The 14,358-nt window shown below is 37.1% G+C and overlaps 2 protein-coding genes across 2 annotated transcripts; both read right to left on the bottom strand.

Moving 5' to 3' along the window:
- Positions 1–9,632: 9,632 nt before the first annotated feature.
- LOC104446417 (agamous-like MADS-box protein AGL80) lies at positions 9,633–10,370 on the bottom strand. The gene has a single exon (XM_010060273.2). It carries the CDS (start codon positions 10,368–10,370, stop codon positions 9,633–9,635), a length of 738 nt encoding a protein of 245 aa, XP_010058575.2.
- Positions 10,371–12,424: 2,054 nt separating this feature from the next.
- On the bottom strand, positions 12,425–13,195 carry LOC104444521 (agamous-like MADS-box protein AGL80). The gene has a single exon (XM_010058202.3). It carries the CDS (start codon positions 13,145–13,147, stop codon positions 12,425–12,427), a length of 723 nt encoding a protein of 240 aa, XP_010056504.1. The 5' UTR covers positions 13,148–13,195.
- Between the last annotated feature and the right edge of the window lie 1,163 nt (positions 13,196–14,358).

Raw genomic sequence — 14,358 nt, 5'->3', positions numbered from 1 at the left:
GAGACATTGGGTCCCCTTGGCGTAGTCCACGGCCACTTGAGAAGAACCCGTGTAGCTCCCCATTTATAGAAATGGAAAATTTTGGTGTGTGGACACAAGTCATGATAAGCCCAATCGATTGATCAGAAAACCCAAAGGCAAGGAGAGTAAGTTCCGAGAATTCCCAATTAATGGTATTATAGCCTTTCTGGAAATCTACTTTGATAGCACACTTTGGCGAGTATGGGTTATGGTGGAAGCCACTGAAAAGTTCTTGGGCTAGCAAGATGTTGTCACTAATTCGTCAACCTTTGACGAAGGCATTTCGAGGTGGACTAATTATGGCTTGAAGAATAGCAGCCAATCGATTAGCAAGGATTTTGGTGATGTATTTGTAAATTGTATTGCAACAGGTAATGGGTCTATAGTCAAAAACTGTAGACGCATTAGGGATTTTAGACATTAAGGCTATAATGGTGTTGTTTATCTCACGTAACAATCTCTCGAAGACAAAGAAATCCTTGACCACTGCTAAAACCGATGGTCCTACAGCCTCCCAATTGTGCTTGAATAATTCAACATTAATCCTATCCGGTCCGGGTGCCTTGCCGATTGCTAGAGAGAATAGAATATCACGGATCTCTAGTTCAGACACAGGATGAGAGAGAAATCGTATCTATTTCACATTCAGAATATGTTGAATAACCGCCTGAATCTCCTACAAAGCTGGCCTAGAAGGCAGAACTCGTGGCGCCAAGAGGTCCTGGAAGTGGGAAACAAAAAGCTGCTGCATCATACCTGGATCAATAACTAAATTACCAAAGATGTCCAGGATCGTTAGAATTCTATCCCTCAAATGTCTTTTGTTGACAGAATGATGAAAGAATTTGGTGTTTTGGTCTCCTTCTTTAAGTTATCGGACCTTGGATTTCTGTATGTATAAATATTCCTCTTGCACCAGAAGGTCCGAGAATGTCCGAATTTAATTTAATTTTCAAAATGTAACAGATGATATTGACTTCTCATATCAGGACTACGTCAGTATCAATTAGTTACATTCAATAACTTGTTTTTACCCATTAAACATGGTAACTAATGATGTTTTAGAAAAAAAATGTCGAATTACCATTACAGGTGATTTCAATTGAAGGATTTCAACCATATTTCTTATGAGGTCATTATTACCATGTCTCTTGGTAAAGCCTTCATTAAGGGATTGGCAAAATTATTACTTGACCTCACGTAGACAATTGTTATGATACCATCTTTAATTAATTGTCTCACATATTCCTATCTTAGACTAATATGTCTAAACTTAGCATTGTATGTGCTACTATAAGCTCTTGCTAAAGTGGCCTGACTATCACAATGGATAGAAATATGGGGCATAGAACTAGGCCATAATTTGATATCCAATAATAAATTCCTAATCCATTCAACATCTTTCCCAATTGCTATTAAAGCAACGAATTCAAATTCCATTGTTAAGTGAGTTATACATGTTTGTTTCTTACTTGCCCCTTGCCCAAAATGCAACATCTCCAGCTAGTGTGAAAATCTATCCAGAAGTGGAAATCTCCTACACTTGTAATCCAACTAGCATTGATATATCCTTCTAATATAGCCGGATAATTATTATAAAAGAAATTATAAATTTTTAGTTCTCTTAAGATAACTAAAAATTCTAGTAATAGCTCTCTAATATTCTATACTTGGATTACTAGTATACCTAGTCAACTTGCATACAAAATAAGCAATATCGGGTCTAATATAATGCATCGCGTACATTAAAGACCCTATAGTGCTCGCATATTCAAGTTGTGCCAACGCTCTACCAATATTATAATGTAATTTAATACTAAAATCAAATGGAAAACTTATTTCCTTGAAACCAAGATGTTGAATTTTATTTAATAATTTTCAACATAATTACATTGGCTTAAAGAATAACCCCCACTATGTTTCTTAACTTTAATACCTAAAATAATATCTACCACCCAAATCCTTCATTATAAACATGGAAGTTAGATACTTCTTAGTCTCAATAATTCCAATCATATTCATTCCAAAAATAAGCATATCATCAACATACAAGCATAGTAAGATACCATAGTTTTTAGTGAATTTAAAGTATATACACTTATCGACATTATTGTAGATGAAACTACTAGACAATATGACCAAATCAAATTTTTCATGCCCATAAAAAGACTTAATCAATTTACATATCTTTCTTTCAAAACTCTCTAGTTATTCCATGTAAATCTCTTCATTTAAGTCTCCATTCAAGAAAACAATCCTAACATCCATTTGATGAACACAAAGATTATAAATGGAAGCTAGAGCAAAAAGAATTGGAATGGAAATTATACGTGTAATGGGAGCATACATATCAAAATAATATATTCCTTCTTTTTATCTATATCTATTGGCTACAAGTCTAGCCTTGGATAGAACCATCGGAATGATATTTTTTTCCCTAAAAACCCATTTACACCCAATAGGTTTGGATCCTCTTAGTAAATCTACTAATACACAAGTATTATTGGACATAATTGAGTCTATTTCATCATTTACAGTTTCATTTCAAAAGAAAGCATCTCTAGAAGACATAACATCAATAAAGTTTTTAGGATCATTTTCTAAATTTAATACTAAAGGGTATTTATTTACCACGTTATTATCCATGTCTCCTTTAACAAGAAAAACATGAGTAATAAAATCAAGACCTAAGTCTTTTAGTTTCCTAGCTCTATTACTTCTCATTGGTTCAATCATGTTTTTAGAATCATTCGTTTCTTTCTCTTGTGGATCTACTTGAGTTTCCATAGATTTTGTTATTTTTAATAATTTCAGAATTCGTAGAACATTTATTCTTAAAGAATTCAACGTCTCTCAATTCTACAATAACATTGGACTCTAAATCAAGAAACCTATAGGCTTTACTGTTTTCGATATATCCAATGAAAACATTTTTGATAGCTTTAGAACTGAGCTTTGTTCTCTTGGGATTTGGTACTCGGTAGTATGCCAAACCACCCCACACTTTAAGTTATGACAAATTTAGTTTTCTACCTTTCCATACTTCATAAGGGGTTATGCCATTTTTCTTAGAATGTATTATATTATGAATATAACATGCAGTAAGCAATGCTTATCCCCAAAGATTAATTAGTAGCTTTAAATTTGAAAGTATATAATTAACCATTTTTCGAAGAGATCGATTTTTCCTTTTAACCAAACCATTTTGTTATAGAGTATATAGTGCCAAAACTTGATGAATAATACCATGTTCTTCACAAAATGAAGAGAATTCATTTAAGAAGTATTCTCCACCTCTATCTGAATGTGGAACTTTGATTTTTCTTTCTAATTGATTTTCTACTTCAGTCTTATATTTCTTAAACATGGTAAATGTTTCCTCATTCAATCTCATGAGATAAACATATAAAAACCTACTGCAATCATCCACAAAGGTAATGAAATACATTTTACCACCATGTGTTAGCATGCCATTGAATTCACATATATCACTATGAACCAAATTCAATAAATTCGAATTTCTTTTAATACTAGGAAATACTTTCTTATTAAGTTTGGACTTAACACATATTTCACATTTATCAAATTCATCATTGAAATTTATCAAGTCTAACTTCTTCATATTTTTCAAATAATGAATATTTATATGTGCCAACTTATTATGCCATAAAAATGAAGACTCAACAATATAAGCAAAAGTAGTAAGATTATTATTAATACTCAGTTGATATATGTCATCATTGGAATAACCCTTTCCTACAAACAACCTATTCTTCAATAAGATGACCTTGTCGGATTCAAACAAAACCCGAAACCCCATCTTACAAAGTAAATCAATAGAAACTAAGTTCTTTCTATTTTCAAGTATAAATAACATATTAAAAAGAGTAATTTTCTTTTCAGAAGTAAAATCTATCTCCACTGTGCCTTTTCCAGCAACTTTTGCAAGAGCATTATTCACTACCAGGACCTCTTAAATATTTGAGTCGACAATCTCTTCAAATTGCTTAAACATGTATCTATCCTTGCACACATGAATTGTTGCTCTAGAATCTAACCACTAACCAGATTGGATAGTAGTAGAGTTGATTTCTGAAACCACAGCCATTGCATCATTAATTTAAAAAAAAAAAAATTATGTTCGAAAACATGGTTGAAATCATGATCACATAATTTTCTTCAACCAAATTTGCATCTGCCTTCATCGTGGGAATGTTCTTGTCCTTTGAAATGCTCTTGCAGTGAATGCAATCATTGGCGTAGTGTCTCTATTTGCCACAAACAAAACAACAACCCTTTTTTCTTCTTTTGTGTTCTCTTAAATTTATGCCCATTCTTTACTTTGAAGTTCTGGCCGATTTTCCATTTTCTTTCCACAGCATTCACTTGGGAATTGTACAAAATAAAATTATCACATAAACGTGACTTTTCCTCAATGTGAAGATGTTTCTGCATTTGCTCCAAGGTAAAGCCCTCTGATTTGTGCATAAGCTTTTTTTCATAGTCTTTCCAACTTTGAGGCAATTTTGCAATAATTGCTCCAACTTGAAAAACTTCTGGAATATCAATCTTGAGGGCACGGATTTTATTCACTAGCCCTTGCAATTCATGGACTTGTTCCAACAAAGGTTTGGTATCAATAAACTTGAAATCAAAATATTTTACGATTAGATATTTGTTGGTTCTTTACTCCTCTGCTTGGCACTTGAATTCTAGTGCATTTCAAACTTCTCTAGTCGACTTCATTTCAATGAATAAATTATACAAACGATTGAACAATGTATTCAAAATGTGTCATCTACAAAGTAATCCACCCTCCGCATGTTTCTTTTTCTCTTTATTAACCCTCTCAATGGCTCCAGCACTTCGATGTCCTCCCTTAGTAGTGAGTTTCAGATCTTCTATAGGAGCCACGTTAGGATCTAGTATGTATGAAATTTTTAGGGTAGTGAGTAAAAACATCATCTTCTCCCTCCAACAAGCAAAGTTGTTCCTATCGAACCAGTCTAGTTTGACCATATCTTGGCTCATGACTTTGATTGTCTCCAATTCCATTGGAAAAATATGGTTTTGAATCAATAGAGCAATCAAGTTGAACTTTGAGACATGATATCACTTTCTTTAAAGATTTATTTATCCTACAAAATTGCAATTATTGCTAATGGTCATCGGCAATTATTCTCCAAGGTACAACAAAATCTCAAAATGAGAATACTGGATAGTAATTCTAATATTTCTTCAAGGTTTTTTAGGAAATAATTGAAAATATGGCTATAGTTTTTTAAAGAAGATTTGACAAAATGATCTCATTCCATTCATCTGGAAAAACGACACACACGCACGCACGCACGCACGCATGCACATAGAGAAGATTCGAAAAAAATGATCTCATTTCGTTCATCTGGAAAAACGACACACACACACACACAGAGTTCATCTGGAAAAACGACACACACACGCACGCACGAACGCACGCATGCACATAGAGAAGATTTGAAAAAATGATCTCATTTCATTCATCTGGAAAAATGACACACACACACTTCAGGGTCTCTTTAGGAAATAATAAAAAATATGGCTATAGTTTTTTAAAGAAGATTCGAAAAAATGATCTCATTTCGTTCATCTGGAAAAATGACACACGCACGCACATAGAGAAGATTCAAAAAAATGATATCATTTCGTTCATCTAGAAAAACGACACGCACGCACATAGAGAAGATTCAAAAAAATGATCTCATTTCGTTCATATGGAAAAACGACACACACACGCGCACACTTCGTTCATCTAGAAAAACGACACACGCGCGCGCGCACACACACACAGGTCTTAAAGAACATAGGCAACTCTACACACACACACACACAAGTTATTTTTTTAATAAATAAAATTTCGAATTTTCATAATTTCTAAAAATTCTCAATAAACAAAAACAACATTTAAACTAATTAAAGTTAATAAGATAACACGGAATAAAATAAAATAAAACAAAACAAATGGGTTAATGTTATACTAATAATCGCACTAAAATTGTGCAATTACACCCACACGGATATGGTGAGGTCTAGCTATCTTTTTTTAGATAAATTAAAACTTTTCCAATGTGGGAAGTTTGTTTTTAAACAAACTTCATAATTTCTGCAAATTGATTTCTAAAAATTCTCAATAAACAAAAACAACATTTAAACTAATTAAAGTTAATAAGATAACCATACGGAATAAAATAAAATAAAACAAAACAAATGGGTTAATGTTATACGCCTAATAATCGCACTAAAATCGTGCAATTATTTGTGCACCCACACGCGGATATGGTGAGGTCTAGCTCACATCCAATCTTTTCTTTAGATAAATTAAAGAATCCCCACACTTAGTAACTAGCCCATTCCCCATTTCCGATGTGGGACAAGGAAACATACACTTAGTTGTTTTATAAACAAACTTCCAACAACCAGCACTCGCCTCTTTCTTTGTGAATTTTGCAAATTGAAGAAGATGAAAAAGGCATGTAAATTATTTAAAAAAAAAAAAATTGAGGATAAAAAATAGGGTTAATACTCTGAAAAACCCCAAACTGGTACACCTGTAACAAATTTATCCCAAACTACTTTTTTGACCACCAAAAACCCCAAACTGGTATACCTTTAACAAATTTACCCAAAACTATACACTTGTGACAAATTTACCCTATGTTAGTTTTTATTAAATTTTATTGTCAAATTATTAAGTTAAATGACACGTGATAGTTGATTAATATACCAATTTGGGATTTTACGCTTTGTTTGTCACAATTTACAATTTTTGTGATTTTTTTTTTGTATTAATTGAATTTAGCGGAGGGTATATTTGTCATAAATTTATCAATTTAGAGTTTTTTTTGTAGTCAAATAAATTAGTTTAGGATAAATTTGTCATGAATATACCAGTTTAGGTTTTTTTATGGTTAGTCGGGGTAAATTTGTCACGGATGTACCAGTTTGGGGTTTTTCATGGTCAAAAAATTAGTTTTGGGTAAATTTGTCACATGTGTACCAGTTTAGGGTTTTTCAGGGTATTAACCCTAAAAAATATTTAGTAATTGAGCGAAGTTGTTCTTCTTGAAAGTGCCAGAGCCAAATCAAAGGGGGCTCACACCAGGTTTTGAGCAAATAAATTTCTAAGCAAAACTTTGGACCGAACACCTTACGAATATGGTCCCATGTAGCTTCTTCATACGGCATTCCCAAACGTTCCCCAACCAAATCCGTCATTGAAACTCGTGAACCAATAGTCAGAAATTCATTCCCTCCCCCCAAACCTACGGACAATGGATGTAGCTCGCAGTGGCCGAATCGAATCGTGTACATCGAACAAACATCAATGCCCCGACTACAAAGTTTGGAATTGAAAAGCTTGATGGTAAGAGCAACATTGGCCTTTTGACACACGCAAAGATGCAAACTCCATTGATTCATAGATTGTAGGCTATTGAAGGCGCCTCTGCTGAAAATGAAGTCAAGATGAAAGATAGGGATGATCTATTGGATTGCACCCTCTGAACAATTTGATCGGTCATCTGCGATAAATGAGAGGTCATGTGTTAATCATAAACAGCAACTTTGTGGCTCTAGTTAATTCACACGGTGAAAGACTTAGTGAAACTTGACTGATATACTTGTGGAATCATATCCTAACTTTTGCATGGATTATATATGAGCTTTGAATCAAGTTTCAATATGAACGAAATTCTTTTAAAAGAGACTTTCCAATATTAGCAGCGACGCCAACATTGAAAAAAGGGAGTACTGGCACTTAAGCCATGGACCTACTTTCTAAAATTACAGTTATGTCCCTTATTCATTGAATTATATTTCTGCCCCTTCCCTCTGCTAAATAATTATTATTTTGCCCTCCTCGATGTTTATTTATGATCCCGCCCTCTCTACTAAATAATTATGATTCTACTCTGGCTAGTTATTTACCATTTTGCTCTTGGATGTTAAATTTATAGTTCTGCCACCTCTAGAGTTATGATTTTACAGTTTTACCCCTATGCTATAATTATGATTTTGCTCTTAGGTGCAATTTGGTAAATGTCTATACTTTACAATATTAAAAATTCAATTAAGAATGGTTTGTTAATCACCAAAGTGACCAAATTTTAAATTCTATTGAATTTTGTTGATATTGTAAATTGTTTCATTTAATTACCTATAATTAATTAGTGCTATGATTGAAATTGATATGTTACATACCATTATTGATGCTATGGGTATATTGAAGTCCATTTCTTTTTGGTGGTGATGGAAATGTTATTTTAGTGATAAAATTTTCATACTTGTAATTTTTTAAATTTTGTTTTTTAATTTCTCAATGTCTTTTCGTTGTCATTTTTGCATTTTCTATTAGTTGGCCAACTATGAATGTCGTTTCCCCTATTTAAACGCCCCTACCTTTGCAGATCCCATCGAGCGAATTTCCAACATTGGTGAGAAAAACTTTACCTAATTCGCTCTAAATGTATTTTTGAACTTAACTTTACATAGGTCCATACATGCATTTTATCAAGGTTGAGATTATTAAAGGAGCTGGTCCCCACATCGTAGCATTTATTTAATTGACAATATATATGGATAACGCTTGTTCTTTAGTCATAGCATTGTTCCAGCCAGCTTTGCCTTTTTTCCTAGAATGGAAATAATAATCATCCCTCTCTTATGTCATATCCCCCGAGTGGACAACATAATTAATTTCACGATATACGTAGATTATTTGCCATATATATATATATATACACACATATATATACACATTTTTTTTAATTCAAGTACCTATTTCATCCAAATGCGCTGGTTCAATTCGCAGCGCTTTCGAAAATTCCATTTTCTAGATTGCTATTAAATTTAAAATGCAATTTTAAATACAAAAATTTTCGCATTTATATTTTCAATTGGATCTATTCATGCATGAAGGGTATTTTTCTATTCAGCCTATTTTTTTACACCGTCGCCTAGATCTTCTTGACATTTCGTGCTATTGACAATGACTCACTTGCTCAAGATCGATTTGGCTTCATTTCCGTTTATTTCCATGGGCGGTGTGGTGGGATTCTATTTCCCTAATCGGATTGTAAACGGGAAGGTGATCCCAGAGAAATCATTTGCTCATTTGCTTACCATCTGAGTCCTAGAACTTGATTTAGTTTTGGAAAATGCTGTACCGCGCCAACGACGGCTTCGTTGCGCGTGTAGAGAACGCACGGTGATCTATCACGTGCTATAGTTGACAAGAGCATGGGGCGTGAATCCCCCATTGATGCGCGTGTAGCGCTACAACCGGCTGTCGTGTCGGTTTCGGGTTTACGTAACTGAAAAACTAGCGAATCTACAGGAGTAGTATGTCTACGAACAGAACACGAATTATTTCATTCCTTAATGAATATGCGAGAATCATCTCATAACACTCCAGGAAGACAGGAAACAAGCTAGACACTGATTGTGTAAACCAAAGCGACATAGAAATGGATAGATAAACAACAAATGTCACAACCCTAGACCAACGAAGACACTCCTAATTTCATCTTATTCATGTTTCACTAAGGATCGAGAAAATTAAACCCTTCCAAATTCCTTCATGGGAAGTAGAAGTTTGACCATGGAGGAGTAGGGTTTTTGTACGGGTACGACGGCATCAGGTCGTTCCTACCGAGACTCATGGCGTTGCCCTCGTTGCGCGGCTTCAGCAGGTCCATGTACCAAGGCTGGTTCTGCATGGCCTCTGCGGCCACGACATCATTGAAGGCGGCGTTGCTCTTCGGAGCCGCCTCGCCGTTGTCCTCTTCCGAGGACTTATCTGCCTGCAGCTCCACTGGCGCAGCCTGCTCCGAGCCTGGTGCCGACTTCTTCAGCTTCTTGATCCTCTCCTCAATCTCCTTCCCGGTCTTGTCCAGCATCCACCCCAGGTCGTTCAAATCCACGATGGTCAGGCCCTGGAGTCCCTCCCCGACGAGGGCCCGGTACATCACCTGCCCGATCTCCTTCTCCCGGTTCTCGCGCAGCTGCTTCTTCAGCTGCTCCTCGGCCTTCACGATCCTCTGCCGGATGAACCCTTGCTGGTTCACCATCCGTTTGCTCTGGTCCATCTCCGACATGTTCTTGAACCTTGCAATGGCCCGACGAGCCCCCAGCGTGGATGGCCACACCTCCGGCTCGGCCTGGTACGGGCTGTAGACAATGGCGCACGCCTCGATCCCACACAGCGTGCTCAGTTCGCTCACCTTCTTCATCAGGCCCTTCTTCCTCTTCTTGAAAGTGGCTTTCCTCGCGGCGTCGTTGGCGATGTACGCCAGAGTGACTTTCTTTCTAGTCATGGCTAAGGGAAATTGGGGCGCTCCGGAAGGAAAACGTTGGACGATCTTTGCCGCGGGGGCCCTTGTTGGCCCTTAGGCAATAAGGGTTTATATAGTGCGAGGTAGAAGATCGTTTTATTAAATGGAGAAGATTTTGTTGCCTTCTCTTCTTGCGATTCCTGGGATGATGATCGAGGTCCGCTGGTTCCTAATAGAAATCGAATTTGGGGTAACAAAATTTATTATTTGGGATACCGGGCTGATATGGTATGTGCCCTGGATGTTACAGTCTTTTTTTCTGCTCAGGTGAACTGTCAAGGGTGGATAAGATCATGCTCCATTTATGTCTTGCATTTCAATTTCGAATGGGATCAAGGCTAGGATCATGTTTTGGTGCAAGAAGCACAACCTGAAATCTGGGTAGTGATGAAAAAACTTGTCAGGTCAATTATGACGAATGCCCATTAGAGATTGCCAGATTTGATGTGCCTCTATTCTAGCACATTAGCTCAATCAGCCTTTCACATTACATGGTCTAATTTTTATTTTATTTTATATTTCTAATAGTAACGGTCCATCGATCCGAGATCATGGTGGAAAACGCTGAAATGATGGCCGTCGGCACTACTGATATGCCTAGGAATAGCTTATGAGATATGTGTGAACCAATCGAGTGATGTCTTGTTGAAAAAGGAAAAGAAGATTAGGGTGGCGACATATATTCATCAATTCATTTTTTCGTCCGTTCTAGTGGAGGATTTCATTTATATATCAACATTATTGATGTGTTGAATTATATAGAATAGTTTGCGAGTTTTGATAACGGAATCGGTACACTTGATAATGAACCTAATAAATACCCTAATAAGGTCGCTATATTTTCGATCCTTCGGTTGATTTCCCTATACAAAAAATTCGTTCCATTCCTTAACTGCGGATAACTGAATATCTCTAAATCTGGGGTTTTAAAATATGTATCTATGTATTTTGGTAGGTTAAGTTAAAAAAAGGTACAATCTCAGTAATACTCGTTTTTCTTTCAAGATTCACACACAGTTTTGTAATGGAATTAATCAAATTAAATTGTTCACTATTCTAAAACCAATTTATCAAAATTCTGTTTGACTTGTTCTTTTGTATTTTAGGTTCACATTTTGTTATTATCAACAAATAGAGTGTAAAATCGATAAATATGACTTACTTTTTAATGGTCTACCGAAGGAAAACTTCATAAGCTAATTTATAACAACGTAAATTAGTTGTATTAGAACAAATACCAAATCCAACCAATCATAACCTCTTTTTCTTTTTTTTTTTTCAAACAATCATACCAAAGCTGCATCTGCAGGGCATATTCAAACAAGCGCAAGATCTGCTCAAGGATAGTGGTCGGAACCCTTTTCTTTTCAAAGCAAACCTCCCGTTTCAAATATATAAATAATATTTATGTAATTATTACCTTTATTTAGCGAAATAAACAATTGACGAAACAATTAGTCATTATGTCATTTCACTTAACCGGCAAAGAAAAAAAAATTCTAATTAATTCACAATAATTGATTAAATGGACAACCGAAATCATATTGGGTATTGGGAACAATCTAATGGTCAAAACCCATAAATATACACAAAAGATCCATGTTTAAGCAAAGTCTGTTACACATTATATAGATGACATAACGAAAGGCGAACACGTATCGTGATTTCGCTCCGGTTACCATACCAACTAGTTGAAAGAAATTTTTACATAGGATGAGCGACATTACAAATACAAAGAAACTCGGAATTAAAAGAAAAAGAAAGAAAAGGAAATGGCAGAATCACTCTAGTTCTATCCCACAGCACATGAAATTCTCTGGGACTCTCCAACAACTTGTTGGATGGAGGAGCAGATGATGCTTGGGATGGAGAAGCGATTTTGACCTGATAGGTAGTAGCATTGCCTTCTCCAACGGGCCCAGCAGCTCTCTAATCACTATTCATGTATAGCTCCCGTACTCGTTGCCGTTTCTCGGACACTCCTAATTTTCATCTTATTCATGTTTACCGAGAAAATTAAACACTCCCAAATTCCTTCATGGGAAGTAGAAGTCGGACCATGAAGGAGCAGGGTTTCCGTATGGGTACGACGGCATCGGGTCATTCCTGCCGAGATTTAAGGCGTCGCCCTCGTTGCGCGGCTTCAGCAAGTCCATGTACCAAGGCTGGTTCTGCGTGGCCTCCAGGCCCTCCACGGCCACGACATCATTCAAGGCAGCATGGTTCTCTGGAGCCGCCTTATCTGCCTGCAGCTCCGCCGACGCTGCCTGCTCTGAGCTTGGCGCGGACTTCTTCAGCTTCTTGATCCTCTCCTCGATCTCCTTCCCGGTCTTGTCCAGCATCCACCCCAGGTCGTTCAAATCCACGATGGTCAGGCCCTGGAGCCCCTCCCCGACGAGGACCCGGTACATCACCTGCACGATCTCCCTCTCCCGGTTCTCGTGAAGCTGCTTCTTCAGCTGCTCCTCGGCCTTCACGATCCTCTGCCGGATGAACTCTTGTTGGTTCACCATCCGCTTGCTCTGGTCCATCTCCGACATGTTCTTGAACCTTGCGATGGCCCGGCGCGCCCCCAGCGTGGACGGCCACACCTCCGGCTCGGCCTGGTATTGGCTGTAGACGATGGCGCACGCCTCGATCCCACACAGCGTGCTCAGCTCACTCACCTTCTTCATCAGGCCATTCTTCCTCTTCTTGAAAGTGGCTTTCCTCGCGGCGTCGTTGGCGATGTACGCCAGAGCGGCTTTCTTTCTAGTCATGGCTAAGGGAATTGGGGCGCTCCGGAAGGAAAATGTTGGACGATCTTTGCCGCGGGGGCCCTTGTTGCCCCTTAGGCGATAAGGGTTTATATAGTGCGAGGTAGAAGATTTTGTTGCCTTCTCTTCTTGCGATTCCTCGGATGATGATTGAGGTCCGCTGGTTCCTAATAGTAATCGAATCTGGGGTAACAAATTTATTTTTTGGGATACCGGGCAGATATGGTATGTGCCCTGGATGTTAGTCTTTTTTTAGCTCAGGTGAACTGTCAAGGGTGGATAAGATCATGCCCCGTTTATGTCTTGTATTTCAATTTTGAATGGGATCATGGCTAGGATCATGTTATGGTGCAATAATTTTGGCACAACCTGAAATCTGGGCAGTGATGAAAAAACTTGTCAGGTCAATTATGACGGATGCCCATTAGAGATTGCCAGATTTGATGTACCTCTACTCTAGCACATTAGCTCAATCAACCTTTCTTGTTACATGGTCTAATTTTTATTTTATTTTATTTTTTGAATAGCGATGGTCCATCAATCTGAGATCGTGGTGGAAAACGCTGAAATAATGGCCATCGGCACTACTGATATGCCTAGGAATAGCTTATGAGATAAGTGTGAACAAATCGAGTGATGTCTTGTCGAAAAAGGAAAAGAAAATTAGAGCGACGATATACATTCACCGATTCACTTTTACGTCCATTGCCGCTAGTGGAGGATTTCATTTATATATCAACATTATTGATGTCACGACTTATATAGAATAGTTTGCGAGTTTCGATAACGGAATCGGTACGCTTGATAATGAACCTAATATATACCCTAATAAGGTCGCTATATTTTCGATCCTTCGGTTGATTTCCCTATACAAAAAATTCGTTCCATTCCTTAACTGCGAAAAACTGAATACATTTTAAATCTAGGGTTTTAAAATATGTACCTATATATTTTGGTAGGTTAAGTTCAAAATAGGTACAATCTTAGTAATACTCGTTTTTCTTTCAAGATTCACACACATTTTTGTAATTGAATTAACCAAATCAAATTGTTCACCCCCTCAAGCCCATGTGAGGGAACCTCCCCCAGGGAAAATTCCGAGGAGGGGGCGTGAAACACTGGGGGTCTATCGGAATCAACTAGAGACCTAAAACCCAGTAATGATAACCCACGGGGGTCCTAACGGGGATAAACCCACCCCACCCCCGGCTTGA

This window comes from Eucalyptus grandis, chromosome 5 (genome assembly GCF_016545825.1).
Source record: "Eucalyptus grandis isolate ANBG69807.140 chromosome 5, ASM1654582v1, whole genome shotgun sequence".
NCBI lineage: Eukaryota > Viridiplantae > Streptophyta > Magnoliopsida > Myrtales > Myrtaceae > Eucalyptus > Eucalyptus grandis.
Note: the sequence above shows the minus strand (reverse complement) of the source record. Positions and strands in the feature narration are given on the sequence as shown.